Source organism: Amphiura filiformis, chromosome 1 (assembly GCF_039555335.1).
Source record: "Amphiura filiformis chromosome 1, Afil_fr2py, whole genome shotgun sequence".
NCBI lineage: Eukaryota > Metazoa > Echinodermata > Ophiuroidea > Amphilepidida > Amphiuridae > Amphiura > Amphiura filiformis.
Window position 1 is genome coordinate 42,662,677 of NC_092628.1, and position 13,560 is coordinate 42,676,236.

The 13,560-nt window shown below is 35.1% G+C and overlaps 1 protein-coding gene across 1 annotated transcript; it reads left to right on the forward strand.

Annotated features, from left to right (window-relative positions):
• Positions 1–204: 204 nt before the first annotated feature.
• On the forward strand, positions 205–13,560 carry LOC140147280 (SUMO-interacting motif-containing protein 1-like). Its single transcript, XM_072169062.1, has 3 exons — positions 205–1,290; positions 3,961–4,264; positions 11,972–13,560. The coding sequence occupies exons 1-3, from the start codon at positions 208–210 to the stop codon at positions 12,139–12,141; spliced, it is 1,557 nt and encodes a 518-aa protein (XP_072025163.1). The 5' UTR covers positions 205–207; the 3' UTR covers positions 12,142–13,560.

Below are 13,560 nucleotides of genomic sequence, written 5' to 3' on the forward strand. Positions count from 1 at the left end.
CCCCCTGTGCTTGTTCCTAGCGCAGATTCGTCAGATGATTTGGCTCCTGTAAGCTGGACACCAAAGAAAGTAAAGCCAGAGGAACGAAGACGTAGTGCCTTTGATTTTTTAAGTGAACTGTCCCACTCTGATACATCGGAACCACCAAAATGGGGAGCTACCACACATTCAAAAGTGGACCATGTGGTAAAGCCACCATTGGCATCAATGCTATCATTGCCAGGCCAATCAATAGCAAGCACGCATTCAAAAGTGGACCGTGTGGTAAAGCCACAAGTGGCATCAATGCCATCATTGTCAGGCCAAGCGATAGCAAGCACACATTCAAAAGTGGGTTATGTGCATCAGCCACCAGTATCAACTCCATCAGAACCATCAAACAATCATCTTTATGTAGCAGGTGTGCCAGTGCATGCGAAGCCTAAATGTAGCTGTTCTGAAATGTGCAATAGTGACGGGGAACCCAATGATAATAACAATGAACAGTTGTGTTTTGGTATTTTCATCCAAACGTTATTGGAGGGCTGTCAGGAGGAAGGGCATCATAATGATGCCATTGATTTCATACATAGCTTTACCAACAAACGTAGGTGTCCTTCAAATCATCGCTGTTTGAATTATATCTTCAATATACTGATGACAAATGCGGATAATACGGCATTGCTGGTCAATGCCTTTAAAACATTAAAGCATGTGCAACATTTACATCCAGGGAGTAAGTATGTAGAGTGGAAGACATTCATCACAATTATGAAGGTCCTCTTTGAAGATGGTGCTTCTTCTGAAACCAACCAGGAGTCAACATGTAGTAGCAGCTTAATCAAGTTACACGGTAACTTTTTAGCCCTCAAATACATAACAAGTATTCTTGAAGAAGACCTGGAGACACAGAACGAGGGTGGTCAGGTTAACAGATCTTATGTTTATAATATGTTATCGCCTGACATACATTTTGGTAATGTCAGAACTGTGATTGGATGGATTAGCAAATGTGTAGAGAGAATACACAAGGAAGAACAAGTGCAATGCAATAATGCATCACCACCACCAAGAGAAGAAAAGCAACAGAATTGTCGGAAGAAGCTTTTCTTCAGTACACAATCTGTCCAAGAACCTCCACAGTCCAAACTGACAATTCTCTTCATGGTGCTAGAGCTGCTTCAGAAACTGTTGTACATGTGTATGGTTGCAAGTGCGAATCTGGATCAAAGTGCGTCAAAAGTAGCGGATGAATTTCTATACTTCTACTCCAGGTTACCTAGCTTTGAGCATAAGAGGAGGCTGTTACAGGTATGTGGGATTGTTCACGTAAACACATCAATTAAAATATAGTCTCCACTCTTACCACAATTAAATTAAAGCAATAAAACTTGGTGAAAATTTTCTTAGCTCCAATAAGACACTTGAGCAATGAAAACGCATGCCTTGAATTTCGTAATGCTTTATAATTACAAAATCTGGCCTTGTTACACTTAGGAAACTATTTTTGTAACTTAATAATTTGTTTTGAGATGAAAAAACTAAACTATAAATCACTTTTTTAGTTTTTGCCATTTTTGCCAGCAAAAACTGGCCAAAATTGTTTTTGCCAAGTGGTTAAAACCGCATTTTTTTTCCACTCATGCAAAAACCTCACGAACCCTGGTTTCGCTTCAGTTTAGTTTTATCCAGTCATCATAAAAAATAAAAATGGCATTGTGCAATATAAATAATTAATAGATATGTAAGGTACATGTTTCAAAGTATACATGAGAAAATTAGTACATACAATGAATGAGATGATGGATGAGGACTCTGCTAAATAATAAGCATGAGATACAGTGCCCTGGGCTTTAATGAAATACTATACAGGTTTTGTACAGGTGTATTTATTTATGAGAAAGCAACCATTTCATATTGATTGCGAAAAGAATGAACAGCTTTGTTGATATCCAGCGATAGTTCATCAGTTTCTCGTGGAAACATTTTGCGTAAATACAGCATGAAGTAATCAGGTACCATTATTTGGTCTATTTGACCATAACTAGAATAGTGCAAATGAAATAAGGACAGGGTTAGTCCATCCTTGAGTTGCATGCTTGTCTATTGATATGGAGCATGGATACAAAAATTCAAAAGCCTTGATTGAAATTCTTGTCTGGATTAGTGTTCCCAGTCACAAAGAATCTAAACAATCTGTTTTACATAAACAGTTAAAGGCCCTTTCAGTGATTTCACAGGAACATTAAAAAAATGGAAATTTGTCAGAGTTGCTTAGAAATAAAGAATAAGTCTACAGAATTTCATTAAACCACTTTTCCCCTGAATACATCGACAAATTAGTCAAAAAACAGAAGTTTTAGAAAGGTTTTCTACTTCAACTCAGATCGACTCGAGAAAATCGAGATTTTCGTACAGTGCGCCACCAATCGACTGGAAAAACTTCCTAGTCCAGTGTTTCTAACACGGGGAAGTAGAGTCTAAATTGATTTAAAACAGACGCTTAATTTTTGTAGTAGAAAACAAAATAAGCAATTAAACGTCACCGAGGCAAACTAACGGTCAATTCAAATATGAAAAACAGTTAAAATAGTGTATTTTGTTTAAAATAGTAGCTACTGATGTAATAAGTAGTAGAAACAATACGCAACGCGTGTTGGTATGGTGGAGAGTGAGCTTCTTTCGATCTCGAGTCGGACTTTTTGTACTGTCAGTATCAAAAGTCCAGATTCATGTAAATGCTTTATTTTGTTTAAAATACACGGCTTTCGACCGAACCACTAGCAGGCTATGTTAGCACATCTATGCCAATTACAAAGGTACCAAAATCTGAATTTTGATGATTTTTACGATCGTCCGGATGAGCAAATCACTGAATGGGCCTTTAACTACCTATTATTATGGCTGAATCGATTATCCCATTGGTTATCGGATCTTGGTACCAATATGTGGTCAAAGTAAAATATCGGATCGGTAAAAAAATGTTTAAAAAAAAAAGAAGTTATAGACCCTAAACTACTTACTATTCAAGGGTGGAGAGTGAAGAAATACTGCTACTACAAAAAATTCTTTTGAAAGTATTTTTTTTTCAAAGCTGGATCAAGTTGTACATTTTTATTACTGTTGCTTCTATTGACCAGCCAACAGCATTGCTAGCTGTTCAATAGAAGCAAAAGTAACTAAAATGTATAACTTTATCCATCTTTAACAAAAATACTTTCAAAATGTTTTTTTTTTTGGTAGTAGCAGTAGTTCTCTGCTTTCCAACCTTGAATACAAGTAGTTAAGGGTATATAACTTTTTTTTTGTATAAAAAATAATATCATGATGAATCAATAGGTGTAATCAACGTTATCTAGAGCAGCGAAGGACAAATTACTTTGAAAGTACATTTTGTAACCTACATGAATAAGGCCAAGAAAAAAAAAATTGTTTGCTTGCCCTCAATTGAATTTTAACAATTGGGTCGGTCGGTCAGGATTTTTTTTTTTTTCTTGTTTTTTTTTCTTATACAATTTCTGTATTAATTAAGGCTCAAAATATGAAAAATAATACATTTTTGGTGTCAAAAACGAATCAACTAACATTCCAAAACAACTAAAATGTGGAATACAAGCTCTAAAATACATTTTTTTTTTACATCTTCAGAATGCAAAAATTTGAAAAGAAAAAAAAAAAAAAATTCGAATTTCCAAAATAGGGTCGGTATTCTTTTGTACAGTAAATAGAAAAAAACAACCTTTTTTCCAATTTCCAAAATTAGGATCGGTCGGTTGAGGGCAAGCAAACATCTTTTTTTTTTTGCCTAATTATATTTTGACTAGCAACACCACCAGCACCAGAAAACACAGGAAGAAGATGTTAGTATGTTTGTAGACAAGTTCATTGACCTAATTTGTATCTTTGGGTCAATATTTGTTTTCATTAAATGCAGATAAATAATGTGCAGAAGCATATTTTTTGTGCAATTATTTCTTTCAGACTATAACCTGCCACCAGTTGAGAATAAAACTGATTGAGCTCATCCTTAATGATAATTACGAAGTTGACCACGACACGATTGATCGGAGGACGTTATCGCTGTCTGTCTCTAAAATTGTCGAGTATTACTTCAAATGTTTGCCACCCAAAGCGCTGGATGGTGACGACGATGACGATGATGACAGTGATGATGAGGATGATGAATGCAAAGTGAAGGAGAGTACCAAAGATCCAGCCCATGAGTGTGAGGAGCTTGTGATGTTATTGTTGTACCTGATGCAGAGTTACATATGGTCCAGTAATGGTAGGTATAGTGTTGCCTTGAAAGGATTCAACAAGTTTACCAAGTATGAACTAGGAAACCTTATTCAATGGTCATTTCGGGGTCACCAGGGGTCATCTGAGGTCAAATAAGTAAAAACTGTTGGATGTGCATGAAACTTGGTGGGTACAGTCACCATTTAGAGCCAAATTTTGGGAAGGTCATTTAGGAGTCTCCAGGGGTCATCTGAGGTCAAATAAGTAAAAGCTGTTGGATGTGCATGAAACTTGGTGGGTACAGTCACCATTTAGAGCCAAATTTTTGGAAGGTCATTTAGGAGTCTCCAGGGGTCATCTGAGGTCAAATAAGTAAAAGCTGTTGAATGGGTATGAAACTTGGTGGGTACAGTCACCATCAGCCAGGTGATCGCATCCAGCCGAGAACCGCCAAATATGGGTAACCACCTAGTACTATTTATTATTTAAGCATGTCCAGCATTATTTGATTATAGACTAAAGGTATTGTTTTAAACCATTTTCATGCATACAAACCATTCATACATATGGTCGCATATAACATTTTTTCCAAATTTCCAAGTTGTTATTTCTTTTTGGCCTGTTTTGATTATTTTTGCTATATTTTACACATTTTTCTTTTCTTTTTTTCTCTTTGTTCATTGAAAAGTATTCCCATGCTTGCAATAAGATGCTTCATTCGCATACATTTAAACACTTAAAAAAATATAATATCAATATCTAAAAAAACACCAAATTGAACAAGATGAAACAAAAATGTGATCAAGCTATATAAAAAATGAACTGGACTTTACATCCACCAGTCCATTTGTCAATCTTGAATCCGGGTGGTTCGAGCAGCGTGTATGGAGTTGAGTTCTGTTGTGGGCACTGCAGCCATGTACTGTTTATTACAGGAAGTGTTTCGAGTTAAAAAGGTTGTGTGTGGCAAATAAGCTCAATGTTAATATATATCCACACTCAAAATTTGAACATGGACTGAATCCTTGAATTGGCAGGAAACAAAACCTGTATACAGGAAGAATGTGCATCAATTGATTGCTTTATTTACCCGCGAAAATAAAACTTTCACCTAAAAGGCAGTAAAAAATGTTTCTAGTCCAGGTTTATAAAAAAAAGCGAAGGGACTTTTTATTTTTATATTTTATCAAAAAAATAGGTGTAAATACCCATATTGGGCCCTGTATCTAGTGTATGGATATGGAGTCCCTTTTTATTTTATTGTTCTGGTAGGTAAACCCAGTGGCGTAGCGTCATAGGAGCATGTGCCCCCGCCCCCAATCGATCTGAAATTAAAAAATCCCATAGGAAAATGGTCGAAAAACAGCTTGTGCCCCCAATCAGACCCGTGCCCCCAATCGGATGACCCACGCTACGCCACTGGGTAAACCCACTCTAATAATCACTTAACTGTCAAGAAGTGTTTCATGTATAGGTTATAGAAAGTATTCAACTTCCTAGACATCTTTCTTCAAAAGTTGTAACTGAATTAATAAAAAATTAAAATAAATTTGAAGCGGCCTCAAAAAGGAAACGAGAGGGGACGAGAAATATGTTTTATTTTTACCTTGGCCTAAACTTGCGTCAGTTGATGAAAAAAAAAACTGGAATGGGAAGTGAAAGTGGAAAGGATATTGACCACATGGTCACGTCACAAATGCATATTCTAACTAATATTCATGTTCAATTTGTAATTTGATCATCTTGTTTTTCGCAACATGAAACTAAACTTCCAGGCAATAGTCAAATTCTTGGGAAAATATTATTATTGATACCATATATTTCTTACTTTTCTAGTTAGATCCATCAATCATTAACATTAAGAAATTAAATTTAACACAAAAGGCTCGTACTATGAATAAGTACAATGAATCATTAGTTTGTGGCCTCAGTAAATTACTTCCAAAAATGCATAAAAATTCATACTCAAAATAAATACAATAAATTAAAAAATCTTAGAGTAAAATATGTGTGTATTTGTCGCAAAAATAAACCACCATAAAAATAGCGTACTAAACTCTGGGACTCAGGAAGTAGACCTGGGAATGGAATGCTGCGTAAAAATAGTTCTGGGATTTTTTGAGTTGCACAATATATGACCCAATTTCAACCAATCGGGCCAAAGTCGGGAATATTGAAAATTGAGTTACTACCATTACTAACTTGCTGAGTACCTACACTTCCTGATGTTGTGAACCTTTTATATGTCCATTTTCTTAGGTTTTTATAGTTTTTTTTCTCCTCATTTTTTGCCTATATCTCAGTTTCATTATTGCAGACTAGACTTTAGCCTGATTGGATCAGATTCAGATCTTGTCATATATGAACTTTTTTATGGCGTGATAGCAAGCTCTTTGTGTTTGTTAATAGGTACATGTAAGCAGCTCAATCCCAGATTTAAAGTTTAGCACAAAACATTTATTGTTCTGTGTGTGAGGTAATTGTAGCTGACCTGGGAATCCCAAAACTTGATTTGGTTCAGTGATCGACATAATTAAGGGTATGCGATGTATTGTACAGCAACAACAAAAAATGTAGTTCACAGCATCTTGCGAATGGTAGTGAGCTTTAGCAAAAATTGCATTGCTCAATTCATAGCGAGCATGTAGAAGAATTCAAATATCACAGATATACTTTTGTAGGTCCTGTGGTTCTTGAGTTATGCTGTAAAGAGGGCTGAAACAACAACACTTTTGTAAAACGTACATAACTCATTAACAACAATAAATTAAGCAACTTTTCAAAGTATATGATTTGTAGAATGAACTTTTGCAAAACATCAAAGTGTTATTTTTCAATAATATATTAATAAAAATCGATTTTGTTTTGGCTGCTTCGAACAACAGTACATTGCATACCCTTAAGGAATGTTATTGCCCATAAAGTAATGTACATGAGTGCTATTTATGAATATTTATTTTATGAGTGCTAAAAACATGTTTATGTGCAAATAATATTAAGTAAATGGTAAAAAAATGTGGAATGATAAATGAGAGACTCAGACAGTAAATCATTTTCTGACGTCGGGAGCCAGTTTGACCGTACTGAACTGGTACACTAAATACAAGTAATTAATCAAATGTTAGGTAGGAAAAATAGTGGGTGGGAGTGGGAATGAGCCCATGGTCAAGTTGATTAATCAATATTAGATAATGATTATTTTGTTTTGAACTAATATGAACAAATTTTCCCAGAATTCAAAATCAATGATTTCACACATACACATTTATACATGTACTGTAAAGAGAGGATAGTTGAAGCCATGATCAAGTTAATCAATATTAGATAATGATTATTGTGTTTTGAACCTAAATGAAAACAACATTTTGCAGAATTTAAAATTGATGATTGCACACAGACACATTTATATGCATATATAATAGGAACTGTATGTTCTTGCAAGAGGTACATATTGTTAGCATAATTATAGAATACAGCAATAAAGCAACATTGTGGGTGTTTTTTGTTTGTTTGTTTTTTCTTCTTTTTTTTCGGATTGTGGGCGTACTCCCACAATGAAGATGTCTGCAAATGGCATTTTAGGGCCTGTAGTGGTACACGACCGCACATAGGGTGACAGGTCATTTGCAATCGCAGCTCCACATCTTTGGAATGAACTGCCTACATGTATTTATATTAGAACTGCTAAAAATGTAACTGTGTTTAAAAAGTTGTTAAAAACTCATCGTATGTCAGAGACATTCTGTAATTCTTAAGTAATGTTTCTTAATTTAGTTCCAGTTTTCTTTGTGTTGTTAGTTTTTGTTTGTTTGTTTTGTTTTAGTGCCTTGAGCGCTCTTAATTGAGTGGATATGTGCCTTGTCGCTATTATTATTATTATTATTATTATTATTATTATTAAATATACCCCGAAAGTGACACAGTTTATGCCACCATTGGCCACTATGGGAGTATCATTGTACCCCCACAATGTATGCTCATACCTATACCCCCCCCAAACATACAACATACACGGAACACTGGGCATACCCCATAATGTACCTCTTGCAGATGGGAAAGTCAAAACTGATTTAAAGAGCTTATAGTTACACTACTAGTATTATAATATAGAGACAAATCTCTCACTTCCTGTAGACAGCGTCCCATTTCAATTTATACAATTCAACATATCATTGATTTGTTATCAATTTGCAATGCATATATTGGTTGTGCATATAAAATCTATTGGAATCATGTTACATTGTAGACAGATGTTTCTGTTATTGTTAACATTTTTTTAATATAAATTTCAAGTCAAATCCTTGCAATACTTTCTGTAAATGTAATGTGTGTGAAATGTTGACAGTATTAACACATTTGGTTAAGTATAAAATCAATTACAATTACAATTTTGACTGATTGAGCATGAATTTTAAACAAGCGTTACTAACTTTCTTGCTGATTTGATACTGTAGTTCGCTGATGATGTGTGTTGTACATGTTGATGGTAGTGGTGGCGATAATGATGATGATGAATATGGATTCCAGCATCACATGATCAGTTTTAAGAATGATGAAGTTAATAACAAACAGTAAAACCAATGTAGGTCAGTAAATGAAAGCAGGTTTTAAAACAGGTATGATTATTCAAAATTGAATCAAGAATTCAAAGCTATAGTATATAGGTTATGATTGAAGTGGATGTATGCTATTATGCTAATTCAGACACCCTCTGAAACATACAAATACTGAAAAGTGGCTAAAGTAGTCAGAAAGCGACTGTATTTTCCAAAATGCAAATATTAGTAGAATTCTATTTTTGATTGAAAGTGGATGTATGCTAACTCAGACACCCTCTGAAACATACAAATACTGAAAAGTGGCTCAAGTAGTTTGAAAGCAACTGTACTTTCCAAAAATGCAAATATTAGTAGAAAACTATTGCAACCATTTATTATGTTTTGATGAATCCAAGTGTGTGAAAATATTGGATCCAAAACATAATAATGATAAAATTGGATGCTTTACGCCCAATATTTATTGATCTCACTATCCAATATTTTAAAACTCATAGCTCGACCAATTAATATGGGCTCAATCGATCCAATTTTATACGAAACTTGGGTCATTCTGCATTATGGGTGCCTTCATGCATTGATGCTATCCAAGGTCATATACTGAGGTCAGAGGTCATTTGTAAAATAAGCCGTGAATGCAAAATAAAATTGTCTCTTATTTGCGGACGACCTATCAGGGACTGCCGCCTTAGTTTTATTTTGAAAATACTGCCTCTTCCAAACCAACTATTGGATCCGAATGCCAGCAATGGTCATACTTTATACATTATAACTTTCATTTCAAAGTTCAAGTTGACCCAATGACGCATTTATAATAGGCATTTAAAAAAAAAAGAGGAAAAATCAACATAGAACATACAGCCTGTAGATTAGATTTGATATCCCTTTTGTTGGTTTGAGATGAAAAACTGCTGGTCAAAAGACACTATATATAGTTTTCATGGAGGAAATTGGGATTTTTTTTTTTTTTAACTGTGGCATCAAAGCAAATAATACCAAGAAATGTAATCAACCTTGCTTACAGGTGCTGCTACAAGCTGAATAATAGAACAAAACAGAAGGGTTTTGAAAATAAAGAATATTTTAATTTTATCTGCCATATAGACACACTTTGTTATTTTACCTTGAGAAAAAGAACAGTGTGTCCTGACTGTAACACTAGGATCCACAACATGCTCATCTATAAGGGCTCAGTTCTTTAACCCCAATACAGTTGCACATTCATTGAATGACCTTTGAATATTTGAGTACAAAAACTCATTCTCTGCAACATGAGGTCAAATTCTGCACTCTGATTGTTTAAGTGAGGTTATTGAACTATGCCACTGGGATGAGGCTATTGTGGTCCATAGTGTAAACATGGGATTTCATAGGTCAGTTCATCTGTATAATTGGATAAAGAAATTATATGAAAAGGATAAGATCTGAAAGAAGAAATGAAAAATACTATTTATAGGTGGTAATATGAACTAATATATTAAATTTAAAAACTGTCAAAGAAAGCAGTCGCAGTCCGGTTCACAGCATAGACATTTTGGTGATTAAGGTTTGGAACCAAGTTATGCTGAAGACCTTGAAAAACAAGAAAAAAATTGGTGGCAAAATGCACCAACCCCCCCAAATAGTTATGGCCCAAAGGTTGTACATGTACATGGGGTCATAATTCAAAATTGATCAGATTTTATTCAAAACCACACCAACGTAATCAGAAAAAGTAACCAATCCGAGAAGCGTTTAATGTATTTGGCCCTCTATTGACGGAACCACAGATGTACCAGTGCGGGAGATTTAATTTGTTCCATCAATTCATGATCATGTATTGAAAATCACTGTTGTGTACAATTCTGTATAGCACACTAACAAGTAATTGATGAAACCTCCGTGCTTGGGACACCGCAGTTTTACGTCGGGGACACCGTCGGGGTAATGGCCTTGTCAGATTGGTGTATAGTCAAGTCCATCTGCAAGTTTGTTAGAAAAGGTTTATTTCAGCATATACACCATGGGCTTAGCTTTTGAAATTCACAATTTATTTATGGTCCAAAAGTGCTGTTCAGAAAAACAAAATGCTGCATAGCACTTAGCCTTTTTCAATTTAAAAACAACCAAACAAACTTGGTGCTTGTATGGTTTGCACTTCCAGAGGCACTTTTTTAGCTTGAAGTTTGCAAATAATGGTGGATAAAAAATTAGTCACAACCTTGTTTTCGCCTCTATCATTAAAAAGATGTACCCAGTCAATTATGAAAAATGAAGAAGAATCAAATATATTGTTGCCAACTTTTCTTGATAAGTGGGAATGCAAATCCCTCGAGGCCATTTCAAGCCTTTTGTGTAAAGTACTTAAGTAAAGCTTTTTCACAATAACCTATACAAAACGAGTACCCTGGACTTGACATGGTTTGACGTCAATGCAATGATGCGATTAAACAGATAAATCATACATTTGGGCAAAATCAACGTCTTGCACAATACCAGTCATATGATTTGTATCATAAAACATCCGTTTTTAATTTTTCCAGATCTTTTTTTTTTTTTAATACCACCTGGCACCATGGTGCTTTGATGCAATTTTTGTTATTGATAAAATGGAAAGTGGCAATTGATAAAGCCTGTTTTATTGCAAATATTACTTGTATAAGTTCACCTTGCTCTATTTATTACTGTAATTTTGTAAGGATAAGTCCCTGGATATGGCTTAATGACCCATCCAAAGGATGGTGCACAGTCATGGTGCATTTTGCCAACTCTGAATCATGGAAAGAGTTAACAAATATGTTGATCTTACTAAATATATTCAGATTTTCCTATGTCAATACTTCAGCAATTGGTGATCCCACAAAGGGAAAGGACAACTTTGATCAAGTAGAAAATACACTTTGTTTGTTTGTAAAGATAGGAATGGACAAATAATTAAGAAGTAAAATTAATCTGCAGCGATCTTCCCCTCTATAATAAATGCTCTGTATAGAATTGTTCAAGTAACAACTGTTTAAGAGTCTAAATTTCATCAAATGTCTAGATGTAAATAACTTTTTAAACCTTCTGTCTTAGTGCCCCCGTCCACTTAAGTGCCAGGGCCACTAATATTGTACATTGAATCTTGTCTATCGGAAAGGAAAACTGGTTTCCATGATGCTAACTTGGCTTATGAACTTATCATTTGTTTTCTTTCCTTTTTTCAACTATCATTACAGGTAAACTCCCTGACACAGACCGCACATTACGGTTCAGATCAGCCAACGAGAGCCACCCTAGGTCCAGCAGCCACATGGCTAATCAACTCATGCCGTTCAATGGGAAATTCACTATGTCGTTGAACGACAGGGAACCTCTGATCATGATGGGGACTATGTGGAAGACCTGAGGAGGCGATTGTTAAGATGCTGTATGAATTTGACATTCAGAACCAAGTTGTACTTGAATCAGTTGGAAGCCATGAGAGATATTGCCGATTGTGATTGAAAACATATTACTCGTGAGGTGTGATACGTACAGTGCAGCTGCCTGCCGCTTAAATTGGACACATTAGTGGTAAATGGTGATATGTAATGGTTGGACCAATCAATGATGCAGAGAGAGTGATCTTGTTGTAAGCCAAAGATGAAATGCTAGCATGCATTAGCCAAGAGGTCCAATCTCATTGCCTTTGTTAAAAATAATCTTAGTTGTTGTGTAAGTGGAAAAAAAGAGTTTCTGTGATGGCTGCCATTTTTTTAAATTGTATTATCTCATTGTATGACATCAAGCACAGTCATACAGTGGACAGACATTCATCATTGGGCAGGAAAAACCTATGTGTCATTGGCCCCTGAACATGTGTAAAGCAAAATCTCCTATGTAACTTGTTGGCAGTTTTGTTTTAAACATGTTCAGGGGCCACAAGCACAAGCGACGTTTTTCCTGCCCAACGACGTTAATGCATTGTATGCATGAACACTTACAACGAACATGAAAGAGGCAAATGTGTGTGAAAATAACACCTTGTAATGGGTTGTTGGCTAGTGTTCATCAGGAACATGCCACCTTCTGAACAATGACTAGTGCTACATTTTGCATGAAGTAGCTGTTCTTGGAGCTATTACATAAATGATGACAAATCCAGAAATCTGTCGCATCTGTGTCTGTTGTGGTCTGGTTCTTGAGGTGCTTCCTACTCATGGAACAGAGTTGCTCAGTGAATCTTATCATATGGAGAGCCACAATTCAGTAGATCTGGATCTTGGTCATACAAATGAGAATTTAATTATTTAATGGCAGCTATTACAAGTACTATTGATGCTTTAAGGTGGTGCTCAACTGTTCTTTGCTTTTTGTTTCAGTATAACATGCACAATACTGAAATTGCCTTCATGGAATTCAATTTGCATTTGCTTGTAGTTCCAATAGATCATGTACACGTAGGAGATCCATAATTTGCGTAGAAAAAATAAGATTACACAGAAATTGACAAGTTGCATTGAATAGAAAGAAAAAGAGATAATTTTATAACTTTGGGAACACATTTAAAGCAATCATATTTACTGAAGATGAAAAGAATTTTGTTAGCTGCATTATGATACCACACCTGTGAAAAAAAGGATATCAGAATGATCTAGAAAGTACTGTATAAGTGGTAATTTTTGCGTACAGTTATTTTCACGATTTGGAGTGAGAGAGACATTTTTTTTTTTTTTTTTTTCGTGATTGCCTAGTCTTGCCCTATACTTGCAATACATTACATATATTTGCGAGTTGTTAATTTTGCTGATGGAACTCCATTCGCGAAATCCGCAAAAAATAAAAC

Excerpts from the sequence above, each read along its gene's own strand:
- LOC140147280 (XM_072169062.1), top strand. The coding sequence starts at position 208 with ATGCTATCATTGCCAGGCCAATCAATAGCAAGCACGCATTCAAAAGTG. Across the intron at positions 1,291-3,960 it reads ATAAGAGGAGGCTGTTACAG|ACTATAACCTGCCACCAGTT; the intron begins GTATGTGGGATT and ends TATTTCTTTCAG. Across the intron at positions 4,265-11,971 it reads TTACATATGGTCCAGTAATG|GTAAACTCCCTGACACAGAC; the intron begins GTAGGTATAGTG and ends CTATCATTACAG.